General features: G+C 48.9%; 1 protein-coding gene across 1 annotated transcript; it reads left to right on the forward strand.

Moving 5' to 3' along the window:
• Positions 1-943: 943 nt before the first annotated feature.
• Positions 944-13,205, forward strand: LOC136326641 (polyunsaturated fatty acid lipoxygenase ALOX15). The gene is made up of 14 exons (XM_066262906.1): positions 944-1,110; positions 2,504-2,708; positions 3,005-3,086; positions 3,181-3,303; positions 3,449-3,552; positions 3,728-3,888; positions 4,515-4,658; positions 5,835-6,044; positions 8,493-8,579; positions 8,677-8,846; positions 9,024-9,145; positions 9,678-9,778; positions 9,901-10,068; positions 10,177-13,205. The coding sequence occupies exons 1-14, from the start codon at positions 976-978 to the stop codon at positions 10,354-10,356; spliced, it is 1,992 nt and encodes a 663-aa protein (XP_066119003.1). The 5' UTR covers positions 944-975; the 3' UTR covers positions 10,357-13,205.
• The last annotated feature ends 1,850 nt before the right edge of the window (positions 13,206-15,055 follow it).

The following is a 15,055-nucleotide window of genomic DNA, read 5'->3' on the forward strand; positions in this document are numbered from 1 at the left end:
CCTTGGTGGGGGATATGGACATACAAACAAGTTACTGTAGTATTAAGTGTGCAATAATAGAAGTATGCACACAGGGAAAGCAGTAGAGAGGAAAGCTTATTAGCTCTGGTGAGGGCGTAGGGAGGGGTCGAATGGCCAGGGAAGACTTCTTTCAAAAACTGAAGTCTAACCAGAGTTTAAAAGGTGAATAAAAATTTTCAGGAGTAAGGACTGCAGGCAAACAACAAAGTGGGTTCTGGGAAACACAGGGCTCCAGCCCAAAGTGGAGAGAGCAGAGGTGGGGTGGGGTGCAGTGGAATGAAGTGGGAGGAGGGCAAGCAAGGTCAGCAAGAGCTCTGAGGGACAAAATGTTTGGATTTTCACCCTGCAGGCAGCAGAGAGGCAGGGCTTGTAAGCTGGAAAGGCATGAGCCCCAGAGCCTTGCACCGGGAATAGCTGCAAGGGTTCACATTTGGTCAAATTAATTTGGTGGCACAAAGGTATCTTATTCAAATGCTGCTGCAGATCAGGCCTCCTTGCCTCCTCATCCACCCCTACAACATTAAGCAGGACCGTTGAAAAGGGTGAACCAGCCTGTGAGACTAGCAAGTGTGTGTGTGTGTGTGTGTGTGTGTGGGAGGGGGTATGTGTGTGTTTAGATGGAGGGGGCTTCCAGGTTACACACACCACCTGCCCCCTGGGCTAGATGTCAATTCCTTCTTCCCGCATGTTTTCTCCCAAATCCTATTCTGCTTCCCCATTCCATCCTCCTCCCACAAAGATAGTGGCCTGTACCCGGTATCCCCTCTAGGGCCCCGCCTTCTGGGCTGGGGCTGAATTCTGGGCTGCCCAGAGCATGTGGCCAGGCCGGGTTGGTTGGAGACCTGCCAGTCACACCCCTACTCCTGCAAGGCTCCCGAGGGGCGGGGTCTTGGGCCCAGTTATTTGGCATGTCCACTCTTCCCCCTCAGAAGGCACGAAACGTCTTTGGACAAGATGGGTGTCTACCGCGTCCGCGTGTCCACTGGGTCCTCCCTCTGTGCGGGCTCCAACAACCCGGTGCAGCTGTGGCTGGTCGGCCAGCACGGGGAAGCTGCTCTCGGGACGCGCTTGTGGCCGTCGCGGGGCAAGGTGAGCTGGCTGGAGCCGGGCAGTGGGATGCGCACCGGGCCGGAGGCCGTCAAATACCGGGGAAGAGACTCGCCCCCGCGCTAAGAGCACTCAGAGACCGCTGGGCAGGGCCCTTAGGGCGGGGCGGGGCACGTAGCAAGCGCTCAATAAAAGTTCGGGCCACCGGCTTCCTTGGGATGGAGAGGATGCTCCCGCACGCCCACAGAGCTCTCTTTCTGAAACTCAAGGACCCTTAAGCGGCTGTGCATCTCCTGTTTTCCTCTCTTCTTAAAAGCTGCTATTTCAAATCTCTTCTGCTGTTGCTGAAACCCGACCTTGCGGGCTTTATCACGGGGCAGGGGGGGATGGAGGAACCGAAGCGGGGTGGGGGTTGGCTTCTGTCCCCTTTTTCTCCCTTCATCCCCATCCCCAAATTTCCATCGTCCATCAAGCTCTCTCCAAGACCCCCAGATCCAGATGTCTGTCCCACGAATGTCTAAAGGAACATGCCCCAAGGGGGGCTCCTCACCTCTCTCACACCTCTCCTCTTGCCTCCCCGGCTGTCACTCACGCCTCCCCCTCTGTTCGCCCCTGTCTAACCACGAAATCAAGGGGTGTCAATTCTATCTCCTGGACACCTCCGGCATCCCTGTCTGGATGTCCGCTTCCCCCCCTCCCCACAGCGTCTCCTTGAACCTACGTCACCTTCAGCCTCTTCCCCCCCCCCCCGTACCCCCTCCCCCATTCCGCTTAAAACATTTGAATGGCTTCCACTTGTCCTCATGACCAAATCCAAAGCCGTGACCTAACCTTCGAGACTTTTCACGATCTAGCCAGGCTCATGTCCCACATGCTCTGCGCGCCCCACGCCTCTGCTGCCCTCGATCAGCCTCCGCTCTCTCATTTCCTCTCCCTGGCACGCACGTCCCCAACCTTTTCCTTCCTCGCACTTTTTCTGGCTAAACCCTTAGCATCTAGAGGTCTCTGCTTAGACAGAATGTTCACGGGGAAGCCAGCCCCCAGGTAGGTGAGAGCCTCTACCGCGCCAAACCTTGGAGGTGGCATTGGGGTCGCCAGGGTCCCACGGTGTAACTGCCTGGTCCACAGTGAACCTCCCCGCGCAACTGTGTGGGTGCCCAGCACCCAGCTCAGCGCTTGGCACATCAAAGACTACAGAAAGGGAAAAGAGCAGGAAGGAGTGCATCCTCCCTCCTCTGCCTCACCCTGGGCTGAACTTGACGACCCAGAATGGGGTCGTGGAGACAGCAGGTCCGTGCGTATCTTTTCTCTTTTGAGTTCCTTTTGCGCCGCTTTCCCAGAGGCCCAGCAGGAGGGCCTGGGGGCAGCTGGGAATCAGTCCCAGTCCTCCTTCCGGGCATCACCCTGGATGGTGAGCCTCTTCTGTCCTCTGTAGGAGACGGAATTCAAAGTGGACGTGTCTGAGTACCTGGGGCCTCTGCTGTTCGTGAAAATGCGCAAGCGGCACCTCCTTCAGGATGACGCCTGGTTCTGCAACTGGGTCTCTGTGCAGGGCCCCGGGGCCAGTGGGGACGAGTTCAGGTTCCCGTGTTACCGCTGGGTGAAGGGCGATGGCGTTCTGAGCCTGGCTGAGGGCACTGGTGAGTGCAGGGTGGGCTGCAAGGAGACTACTGGGGGCCCAAGAGAAGCTGGGGGTGGGGAGAGAGGAGAAGACTGGAAATGGTGAGGGGCAGGAACCGGAGGGCCGGTCTTTTCAGCTTGTGGAAGAGGCAGGTTGCTGCAGATGGCATGCAGCAGAATGGAGGTTGGGAGGGCATGATGCTGAAGTGTCAGGCCCTCTACTCCTCCAGAGGTGGGCTGAGAAGGCACCCCTGGCAGGGACAGGGAGAGGCTCTCAGGAGAAGCCGTATCGTCCACGTTCTCCTTCCACTTCTAGGCTGCACAGTGGTAGATGACCTTCAAGGCCTGTTCAAGAAACACAGGGAAGAGGAGCTGGAAGAGAGAAGGAAGCTGTACCGGTTAGCCTGCCCCCTTCCCGGTGACTCCTCCTGACCTCACAGGGAGCCCTGGCCCCTCCTCACATCAATGCCTGATTTCATTTCTGCACCACAGGTGGGGCAACTGGAAGGATGGGTTAATCCTGAATGTGGCTGCAGCCAGTATAAGCGACCTCCCGCTAGATGAGAGATTTCTGGAGGACAAAAAGATTGACTTTGAGGCTTCACTGGCCAAGGGGTGAGAACAAGGGGGACTGGATGAATGAGAAGTACCCTGGTCCAGTGGAAGCCAAGGGGCTAGACTGGTCCAAGGTGGATGCCTATGGTTGTAATGTGTGATTCTGAGAATAACTCTCAACCATTTTGCCTATCTTTCCCTGAAGGCTGGCTGAGCTAGCTGTCAAAGACTCTTTAAATATTCTGGCTTGCTGGAAGGAACTGGATGACTTCAGCAGAATTTTCTGGTGTGGCCAAAGCAAGCTGGCTGGTCAGTACCCTACCCCAGTGTTTCTCTGAGATCCTGACCCCCAGATTCCACTGGGACCAGTGTGGGGTGACCTGAGGTCTGGGTTCTTCTGGTAGGCTGGAGTCAAGAGGGGATGGTTTGGTGGGGGTTGGAAGAACCAGGACCTCAAATCTCTCAACTTGCTCCACATCCCCAGGGAAGGTGCGGGATTCCTGGCAGGAGGATGCCTTTTTCGGGTACCAGTTTCTCAATGGTGCCAACCCAATGTTGCTAAGGCGCTCCAGTCAACTTCCTGCCCGCCTAGTGTTTCCTCCAGGGATGGAGGAGCTGCAGGCCCAGCTGGAGAAGGAGCTCCAGGTATAGACCTCATAGCCCAAAGGAGGCCACACAGTGAAATAAGAGTGTGGTTACTGTATGTGCTGCTTTGGGGTCCACTGTGAGCCCAGCTTGCTGTTGGATGGCCAGAGGGAATTCTACAGGGGAATCTTGAGTGGTCCTGGAGAGGTGTACACACTTCTCCAATGAGAAGTGCATAGTGTGGAAGAAGAGGGTGTGATGGGCGATAGAGACAGAATTAAAATGAAAAAATAACTGGGCCGTGGTGCTAGGGATTTGGGAGAGTGTGGAGTAAGAGACTCAGATCGGGTGGGGTTGTTAACCAGGAGTCAACATGGATCAATTGAAAGAGAAAATTCAGATTTTAAGATAAGATAGACTTGGATTTGTACCCTGGCTCTGCTGTTTATAAGCTGTGTGACTTCAGGTAAGATACCTCTTTTATCACCTGTGTCCTCTTTTATAAAACTGGGGCTAATTCAAGTGCGTGTAAGAATTATGTGAGGCAATCAGCATGTGATTCATTACCTGGTACAAAGTAGATGATGCAGACAAGTTAGTTTCCTTCTTTTTCTTCTTCCCTTGGGTAATCTGGGTGAGAAGAAGATGGCTTATGTTGATAGCACTTGCCCTCTACCCCCATCCAGGGAGGTACGCTGTTTGAAGCTGACTTCTCCCTGCTGGATGGGATCAAGGCTAATGTCATCCTGTGTAGCCAGCAGCACCTGGCAGCCCCCCTGGTCATGCTGAAACTGCAGCCGGATGGGCAACTCTTGCCCATGGTCATCCAGGTGAGAGGACCTAGAATTTCTTCTTCCCTGTGGCTGGCCCTGTCAATTCAGCCCCTTACCCAAATTCACTGAGGATTCCCTTGTGCTGAGCATGAGGTGGCACTGAAGGAGGAAATAGGCAGAGATGGGAAGTTGCAGTCTAGCTGGAGAGACAGTTAGGAAAATCTATATGTGCTCCAGTGCTGAGGAAGTACCTGACGATGGAGACAGTCTGGGAGGAGTCAGAAGAGATGGGGTGGGCTAGGGCCTTGGGGGAGGGGCAGGACCTGCCCCAGGGGGAGATGGGTTGGGCAGAAGGCTGAGGTGTGATGAGTGTGAGAAGTCAACTTACCAGTAGACAGTTGGGCTGGAATGGTGGGGAATAGTGTGAGGTGAAAGGGCCGAGACTGTAGCTGGCTGTGGACACCAAATCAAGGAGTATGACACAGGTAGCTGGAGTAGGCTGTTGTGAAAGATTCTGTTGGCATATTCTATGGGTGATTTTGTATAGAATGGACCAGAGAAGGGAAATGCTAGATATAAGATTAGGGTGACATGCTCCAGCAATTGTCCAAGATGGGGGTGATGCGCTCCGATGTGGGGAATAGCTGTGGGGGTACAGAGGAAGGAGGATGGGGCATGCAGAGGAAAATTAAACTGGCTTAGATTCAAGAAGAGAGAAAAGGAAGCGTCACGCAAGGCACCTACAGAAATAAAGAGAAAAATATGATTGGGTGGCCTTTTGTCAGGCCAATCATGAGGTATGGGGAGACATTCAAATTGTTACAGCTAGCTAGTGACCAGTAGCTGAGAACTGGAGACTTAGTCAGCTGATAGGGATGATGTTGGAAGGTCCAAGAGAAGCTGAAGTTTCTGAAAAAGAGCACGGGATAAAGGAAGCAGAGGGTTTGAATCTTGTTCACCCTGAGGGGCTGAAAGGGAAGGTGGAGGCCAGCAAGGCAGTGGAAGAAGAGTTTGTGCAGAAGGCCCGGGGTAGAGCAGCTTGTAGCATGTTAATGCTCTGAGTGGGTAGGAAAGGGCGGAGATGGAATAGTAGCTGTTGGGGAGTAGCAGCAGTCAGATGGAGAAAGCTAAGCAAATTTGAGGAAGAAGGGAGGGGTTAAATATGCAAAGGATGGGGAATCTGCTGGGCACCCACACTCATCTCTCTCTTCCCCACTCTTATCCTTGCTCTAGCTCCAATTGCCATGCACAGGATCCCCCACACCACCACTTTTCCTGCCCACGGATCCCCCAATGGTCTGGCTCTTGGCCAAATGTTGGGTCCGCAGCTCTGACTTCCAGGTTCATGAGCTGAATTCTCATCTTCTGAGGGGACATTTAATGTCTGAGGTTATCGCTGTGGCCACCATGAGATGCCTTCCATCGATACATCCTATCTTCAAGGTAATGCCCTATCCCCTTCTCTTCTGCCTGCCCTTTGGCCTCATGGCACAGTCCTTCCTCTGGAGGCACTACCTCTGTGGAATTTCAGGGTGTGGGGAAAGCCAACCAACGAAAGACAAGTGAGCAAGGGAGCGAGCAAGGACTGTTCTGCATTTTCAACAGGGCGACATCACCTCCCAAGTAGGGGAAAATGACTCATTGGCAAGGTGGGCAGTGGGTGTGGTGGGAGGTAAGAAGTCTTACTCTCTTTATGTATAATGCACAGATAGATAAATGTATTACTTATAAATAGTACCCTCAAAAGACTGGGATTCCTTCCCAAACGGCAGGGGTCGGGATCCTTTTTGGCTCAGAGAGCTACGAATGCCACATATCTTAAAATGTAATTCCATGAAAGCCATAGAACAACCTGTGTATGTTACGCATTATCCAGTAAAAATTTGGTGTTGTTCTGGAGGACACCTGTGATTGGCTCCAGCCACCTGCAACGATGAACATGAGCGGTAGGAAATATGTGGATTGTAATACATGAGAATATTTTATATTTTTAACGTTATTATTATTATTTTTTATTAAAGATTTGTCCACGAGTCTTTGCAGCCATCAAAAGAGCCATATCTGGCTCGTGATCCATAGGTTTCTGACCCTGCCAAAAGGGGACCATGCAAATAACAGATTTTTCCAACCAGTTCTGAAGAGTTCTAAAATAATAACACATAGGCCAGTTAGATGTGCTCAGGTCAAGAACAGTAGCCATTTTTTTTTTCAAACAGACAATTTGAATGCAGTATTCACCCATTAACGTTTTTTCTTGGATGCTTCTAGTGGGGCAAGAACCATTCTGGATGTCCGTGCTAAGTAATTCACTTTAGGGCTCACAGGCAATAAAGATTGCATTATAACATATTAGCTGTGACAAGTACAATGCAGAGAATCAAAGCAGAGTGATGGGATATCAAGTTCAGATTGGGTAGTCAGGAAAGACTCCCTTAATGACATGACATAGAGATCAAGACTATGAGGCGCCAGCCATGAGATGATCAAGGCGCACACTATTCTAGGTGGAGGGAATGCTTAGAACAGTGCAGAGGTCTCAAGGCAGTAACAAGCGTGGCATGTCTGAAAAACCGAGAGAAGGTGAGTGCAGGCTCTGGCTGGCTCGCTCAGTGGGTAGAACGTTGGCCCAGCATATGGACAGCCTAGGTTTGATTCCTGGTCAGGGCGCACAGGAGATGTGCTTCTGTCTCCCTTCCTTCCCTCTTCCTCTCCTACAGCCAGTCACTCGATTGGTCCGAGTGTCGACCTCAGGCGCTGATATAGCTTAGTTGATTTGAGCATCAGCTCTAAATGGGGTTTGCGAGGTGGATATCAGTTGGGGCATGTGCAGGAGTCTGTCTCTCTATCTACCCTCCTCTCACTTAAGATGAAAAAGAAAGAAGGTGAGTGCCATGGTCAAAATGGAGAGGGTAGGAGATGGAGTTCTGAAGGTAGGCAGGTTACAGCATGCATCGTCAGTGGAAGAAAATATACCCCCAAGGGGTAAAAATGGGACCAGGACCATGGAAAAGTTCTGGGATGCAAAAAAACTTAGACTTTTGCCTGACCAGGCGGTGGCGCAGTAAATAGAGTGTCAGACTGGGATGCAGAAGGACCCAGGTTCAATTCCCCGAGGTCGCCAGCTAGAGCGCGGGCTCATCTGGCTTGAGCAAAAAGCTCACCAGCTTGGACCCAAGGTCGCTGGCTCCAGCAAGGAGTTACTCGGTCTGCTGAGGCCCCCAGTCAAGGCACATATGAGAAAGCGATCAATGAACAACTAAGGTGTTGCAACGAAAAACTGATAATTGATGCTTCTCATCTCTCTCCATTACTGTCTGTCTATCCCTATCTATCCCTTTCTCTGACTCTCTGTCCCTGTAAAAACAACAACAACAACAAAAAACTTACAATTTTTATGTAGGAATCAAACATATGCATACAGAACATAACTGATATAGTATATCTGTAGCATTAAAATTTCATGGGGTGAAGCATTTGAGATCTTGCTTCCCAACAACTATCATCAGTTTGGCTCAAATAAAGTCTTTGGAAAATTCCTTAAAAAAATTCAGGGGGGGGGGGGGAGAAGAGGAAAATATATCTGAAAAGGCTCTTTAGAAGAGTGATGATAAAAAAAGGTTGAGAAAACTGAGCTAGAACTTGGACAGTCTTATATGAAAAGAAAAGGAGAATGATTTTTTTCTTTTTACAATATCATACAGCAATAAATCAATGGTTTGTGGAATGAGTTGCAAATCAACTGAACACTCTTTGCTGTCGAGGGACCACTGAACTTCATGTCTCTGCTTTTCCTGAAGACCGGGAACCTTTCCTGCTCTTCAACTCCAGTTTCCTACAGGGACTTGTCACTACTCTCCTCTGACTTTGCAGTCTCTGGCTCTCTCCTTCCAGCTATTAATCCCGCATCTGCGATACACCATGGAAATTAACGTGCGGGCCAGGACTGGGCTGGTCTCTGACATGGGCGTTTTTGACCAGGTATGTAGACAGGAGGGAGATTCTGGAGCTCATGTTTCTCCCAGCTCTGGCGTTGGGCAGGTGGATTTGCCTGACCCTGCCCATCCTTGCTTTTCAGGTGGTGAGCTCTGGTGGGGGAGGCCATGTGGAGCTCCTTAGGCGAGCTGGAGCCAATTTAACCTATAGATCATTCTGTCCTCCTGAGGACTTGGCTGACCGAGGGCTCCTGGGAGTCAAGTCTTCCTTCTATGCCCAAGATGCCCTGCGGCTCTGGGAAGTCATCTCTTGGTGAGGCAAGGGGAAGACAAGGCTGGTGCGGGTGGGTGGGCAGGAAGAGGCCCAGGAGAACAGAAGGACTGTGTTGGGGCCTGGGGGCCCTGGCCTGGCCCTGTGAGCAAGGAGCCCAGGGGATCTGGAGGCTCCCTGTCAGCTTCCACTCTCTCAGCCCAATCCCTTGGCCGGCAGCTATGTGGAGGGAATTGTGAGTCTTCACTATAAGATGGACGAGGCCGTGAAAGAGGATCTTGAACTGCAGTCCTGGTGTCGAGAGATCACTGAAATTGGGCTGCAAGGGGCTCAGGACCAAGGTGAGTTGAGCCCCTGCCCTGAGACCGCCAATGTGAGAGATTCCTCCTTGGAGCATCCCCAGAATCCTCCCTGTTTCTCTTAAACCTTCCAGAAGCATGTCCAACCCCTATTTAAATGCCCAAAGGCCTTCTTCGATTCCTGTGCAATAAGAACCTCTCTAGGTCCCAGATGCAGTGGGACCAGTGGCTGCTTATAAATGTTCAACAACTGGCTCTCTGGGGGAATAAAGAAGCCCTGGGTTTTAGCATTTGGCCATTTCCATGGTGCAAATATTTCCACCATAGCTAAAGTTGTGATGTCAATCATCTTGCCTAATACCTGAACATTTAACGTAACTGACTCTTGTGAGCCAGTATGAACCGTACCAGTACCCCACTGAGAGAGGCCCTCCCAGGGGATCTCCCCATTTCCCCACTGCCACTCACATCAGTTCCTGAGATTCCTTGCCCCCCTCTCTCTCCTGCTCTCCCTGCTCTCTGAACTCTGCTCTGTTCTGGCTTCAGAGCTTCTAACCTTCCTTACCCCTTGCAGGGTTTCCCATCTCCTTACAGTCCCGGGACCAGCTCTGCCACTTTGTCACCATGTGCATCTTCACCTGCACTGGCCAGCACTCCTCTGTCCACATGGGCCAGGTACTTACTATGGGAGGGCAGTGGACATTTGCACCTGTACTGGAGGATGGGGCTGTGTGCAGGCGGCTAAAGTTTTTTGTTTGCTTAGCAGATACTGATTTTAGATATCTGTCCTTCCTTAGCTGGATTGGTATTCTTGGGTCCCTAACGCACCCTGTACTATGCGACTGCCCCCACCGACCACCAAGGATGCGACACTGGAGACGGTCATGGCAACACTGCCCAACTTTCATCAGGCTTCTCTCCAGATGTCCATCACTTGGCAACTGGGCAGACGCCAGCCTGTTATGGTGAGAGCCAGGTGCTCTGGTCCCTGAGGAAGGGGGCAGCTATGGGGAGATGGGCACTCCAAACCGGGTGTCATAAGGCGATCAAATGCCCTTTTCTCCCCATGCCAGGTGGCTCTGGGCCAGCATGAGGAGGAGTATTTTGGGGGCCCTGAGCCTAAAGCTGTGCTGAACAAGTTCAGGAAGGAGCTGGCTGCCCTGGATAAAGAAATTGAGATCCGGAATGCAAAGCTGGACCTGCCCTACGAGTACCTGAGACCCAGCCTGGTGGAAAACAGCGTGGCCATATGAGCTGCCCTGACCTTTGGTTATTTCAGCCTCCCTTCCACCCAACCCACAGCCACATCCCTTAGAGCCTTTCAGTCTTTTTTATTTTTTTTTTATTTTTCTGAAGCTGGAAACGGGGAGAGACAGACAGATTCCCGCATGCGCCCGACCAGGATCCACCCGGCACGCCCACCAGGGGCGACGCTCTGCCCACCAGGGGGCGATGTTCTGCCCCTCCGGGGTGTCGCTCTGCCGCGAGCGACCAGAGACACTCTAACGCCTGGGGCAGAGGCCAAGGAGCCATCCCCAGCGCCCGGGCCATCTTTGCTCCAATGGAGCCTTGGCTGCGGGAGGGGAAGAGAGAGACAGAGAGGAAGGAGTGGGGGGTGGAGAAGCAAATGGGCGCTTCTCCTATGTGCCCTGGCCGGGAATCGAACCCGAGTCCCCCGCATGCCAGGCCGACGCTCTACCGCTGAGCCAACCGGCCAGGGCCTAGCCTTTCAGTCTTATCCTCCCCAACCACACGCCTTTCTATCTCCATCCTCTGAGAGAGTCACCTTTTCTTGTGTGTGCCCCTGGTGAATAAATTTGGCTGCATTTCTCCTGTATTCCTTCACCTTTTCCTAGTGTTCTCCCTTCCTCCCTCATTGGGCTCCCAAAGGGCAGATAATAGTTACACTTACATAAACTGTTTTATGTTAGAATGAACTAGGGTAATAATACATGTTACTCTGTATCTTATATAAATAAAAATGTAAATGTTCGTTTTTTCAAAATCTTAAATATCCAAAAGTTCTTCACTGATTGCTTTGAAATTTTGACACATCGTTGCATTTGAATATGCGCTCTTTTTTATATACCTACTATTCTATAGATATAGATGTCACATCTCTAACAGGTAAAAACATGCTTTTTTGTAAAACAGTGCCATCTGTTGGACATATGAGCAACACACGCTATACTAAATATTTTACGATTCCATTTCAATGTTTCCGATTTACAATCCATTAACGTGCAGTCAGACTTGAGGATGTACGGTTGCGAGCATGGCAATCGCTTTCTGCAGCTTCAGATCTGTTTCGTTCTCAACAGAATGAACGCGACAGGCTGAGAGTGGCTGAAAGACGTCAACGAGAAACAGCAGATCAGCGTCAAACACGACTCCGTGCTCAGCAATCACGCGATTACAGTCGCCTTCCATTCCGGTACAACCCAGCTGATGATTATAGTTTGAGCTGGCATGTTCTATCTGCACTATGACTGAAGTGTGTCCTTATTGTAAGGCTCTGAAATTTAATGGAGAAATGAAAGGAATGTGTTGTGCCGTTGGAAAAATTAAACTGCCTCAACTTGGAGAACTGCCAGAGCCATTAAAAACTTTGCTTGCCGGATATACCACTGAATCAAAGCATTTCCTATCTAACATCAGAAATAGAACTCATGCTTCCAAATAACGTCGTTCAGCGCAGAAATCGTAACAGCTCAATTCATGCCTACTTTCAAAGTGAAAGGACAAATTTATCATAAAGCCGGCTCCCTGCTTCCATTCCCAGATGGTCAACATAAATTCCTACAAATGAATTTCATCGGTGATGGCAATGATGAACTGAATGCATGCTGCGGAATTTCTACTGGCATAAAATGTCCATCGTTTCCCAACTGCAAGAGCTTCTTCACGGAAAAAACAATTTAGTGCATTTGTTCAAAACAGCAATTGACATGATGCCATCTGATAGACACAAGATTGTTATTCATGCTGACAAAACGGCTGCTGGAGAACATGTGCGAAGATTCAATGCTCCAACTATAGACGAAGTGGCAATTGTTATAGTCGGAGGTCAATTCCAACCTGGAGATATTGTTCTTCATCGGAAAAACAATCAATTGACAAAACTTGCAGAAACTCATCGATGCTACGATGCCCTGCAATATCCAGTCATATTTTGGGATGGTGCCAATGGATATCACTTCAACGTTAAGATGATAAATCCAGTCAGTGACGAAGAAACAAATATGAAATGCAGCACAATAAACTATTATTCATACCGATTAATGATTCGAGAGAATGGAGACAATCACACTTTGAAATGCCGTCAATTGTTTCACCAATACATCGTAGATATGTATGCAAAAACTGAAACAGAATGTTGATATTCATCCATTTGAATCAGACCAAGCTTCACTCTGAAGAATACGTTCATTTGCGAGATGCAGTTGTAAATGACGGTAATACAACTAATGTTGGAAGACTAACGATTTTGCCATCTTCATATACAGGCATCCACGTCATATGCATGAGTATCCTCAAGATGCAATTGTGTATATTCTTCACTACGGGCGTCCAGACCTATTCATTACATTCACATGCAATCCAGCTTGGGATGATATATAACAGCTCTTACTTCCTGGCCAATCGCCAGTGGATAGGCATGACATCACAGCATGTGTTTTCAGACAGAAGCTGAAATCGCTGATGGATTTCATGGTAAAACATGAAGTGTTTGGGGCTGTGTGCTGTAAAAAATTAATGAGCAATGTCATAGAAGCAACAATCTTGACAGGACCTTTCAAATGTGATGAAGATATCCTCATTCCTCGCATTACTATGATTACAATGGATATGCCATTTCAATTTAAAACACTGCAATTCCCAATTCGATTGGCACTGGGAATCACCATCAACAAAGCCCAGGGCCAATCTTTAGAATTGTGCGCTTTAGATCTACACACGGATTGCTTCTCACATGGACAATTACATGTTGCGTGTTCTAGACTCGGCAAACCAGACAATCTCTATATCTGTACAGACAATAGAACAACAAAAATTATTGTATACCCAAAAGCATTGTGAAATTAAACATATTAGAAATGTGTGCTTTCTATTTTCTTTCTTTTCCATTTAACCAGACTGAGCCACAGCAATGCGTGGCCGGGTACAGCTAGTTTTTAATAATTTTGAAACTAACCTGAGTTTAATGACAACAAAGAGGTATTTTAGACTCATGAAAGAAAAGGAATTAGATAAAACTATCCTAAATCAAATACTGGCAAAAGAATATGGCATTTCTTTTTAACTCGATTGGATTTACCACATGTCCGTAAGCCAGACACAAGACAAAGCAACCCTCACACAGCAATTCTCAAGATTTTTCAGATTTTCACTTGTGGATCACTTAGAAAATAATAAATGGGCCTGACCAGGCAGTGGCGCTATGCAAGGAGCGTCAGACTGGGACACAGAGGATCCAGGTTCGAAACCCTGAGGTTGCTGGCTTGAGCATAGGCTCACCAGCTTGAGTGTGGGATCGCCGACTTGAGCATGGATCAGAGACATGACCCCATGGTCCTTAGCTTAAAGCCCAAGGTCGCTGGCTTGAGCCCAAGGTTGCTGGCTTGAGCAAGGGGTCACTTGCTCTGCTGGAACCCCCCGGACAAGGCACATATGAGATTACAATCAACGAATAACTAAGGTGCCTCAATGAAGAATTGATACTTCTCATTTCCCTCCCTTCTTGTCTTTCTGTCCCTCTCTCTGTCTACTCACTGTCTCTGTCACAAAAAAAAAAAAAAAAAAAAAAAAAAAAAAAAAAAAAAAGCCCTGGCTGAATAGCACCGTTGGTTGAGCATTGTCCAGAGCACGGACGTTGTCAGTTCTATTCCTCAATCAGGGCACATATATCCAGCAGCTTAATGTTCTGTCTCAATCTCTCTCTGTCTGCTCCTCTCAAAACAAAATAAACAAACAGAAGACAACACTACATATAAGCCAACTTTTAAAATAATACAAAAAATTGCTTCTTGACTATTGAATTTGGCAGAAGACATATGGATGAGGCTTGGTCTGATTCTTGAAGAAAGAATAGAAAATATGTCATTGAGGGTGGGGGTGGAGTCTAATGCTGGGATTCGGGAGAATCCACAGATGGTAAGAGGCACAGTCTGCACTTCTGTTTCATCTTCTCCTAGGTATTATACAGGGGGTCCTCAGGTTATGACACAGTTCAGTTCCTACCACAATGACATATCTTGAATTTTGGTGTAGGTAGAAACACACTGCAGCCTAAGTCACTTACCTATCCTAACACAGTTGTAAAATCATAATCTAGAACATAAAAACACAACTAAGCCACAGGAAAAGGAAAAGAACAAAAATATACTGTACTATACACTGTACTGTAGTAACAGAAAAAGTGACCAAAAATGACAGTAAAATAAAAAAAATTCCTTACCTTTATTCTTGTGATTGGCTTGCACACTGGAAGGGGCATTGCAAGGTGGGAGAGAGTGACCTACTGGGAGGAGGAAGCTGGGGAGGCAGGAGAACCTGCAGAAGGTGCTGGAGATACTGGGTCAGGAGAATCAGGATTGCCTAAGGAACATGCAGGAGATACTGGAGATGATTCTACCTGCACTACAGGTGTTCATCTCGAGAAGCAGCTGATGTGGAGGGTACAGGATCTGTTGCAGGCCTCTTTACCTTCTTCAAGAATTGTTCCAGGCCAGTCCGGAACAAGTTTGCCCCCGTAGTCTGTAAGTACAACACTAACAATGTAAGCCAAAACACTCATGCTTCAATTTTTTAAAGTTTTCATGGGTGTGAGTGTCGTAAACTTGAAACGTCACATGTCGAGACTGTCGTAGCTGAGGCCCCCCTGTATGGTTTCTTTGGGGCACTATTGTAAATAAAATTGTGTTTAAAGGTTTATTCCCAACTGTTTGTTTC

The sequence above is a fragment of the Saccopteryx bilineata genome, chromosome 2, assembly GCF_036850765.1.
Source record: "Saccopteryx bilineata isolate mSacBil1 chromosome 2, mSacBil1_pri_phased_curated, whole genome shotgun sequence".
NCBI lineage: Eukaryota > Metazoa > Chordata > Mammalia > Chiroptera > Emballonuridae > Saccopteryx > Saccopteryx bilineata.

What these genes read in the sequence shown, in the direction of transcription:
- LOC136326641 (XM_066262906.1), top strand. Translation starts at nt 976, where the DNA reads ATGGGTGTCTACCGCGTCCGCGTGTCCACTGGGTCCTCCCTCTGTGCG. An exon ending in GAGAGAAGGAAGCTGTACCG is followed by an intron (nt 3,087 to 3,180) that starts GTTAGCCTGCCC and finishes TCTGCACCACAG; the next exon opens with GTGGGGCAACTGGAAGGATG. An exon ending in TGGCCAAAGCAAGCTGGCTG is followed by an intron (nt 3,553 to 3,727) that starts GTCAGTACCCTA and finishes CCACATCCCCAG; the next exon opens with GGAAGGTGCGGGATTCCTGG.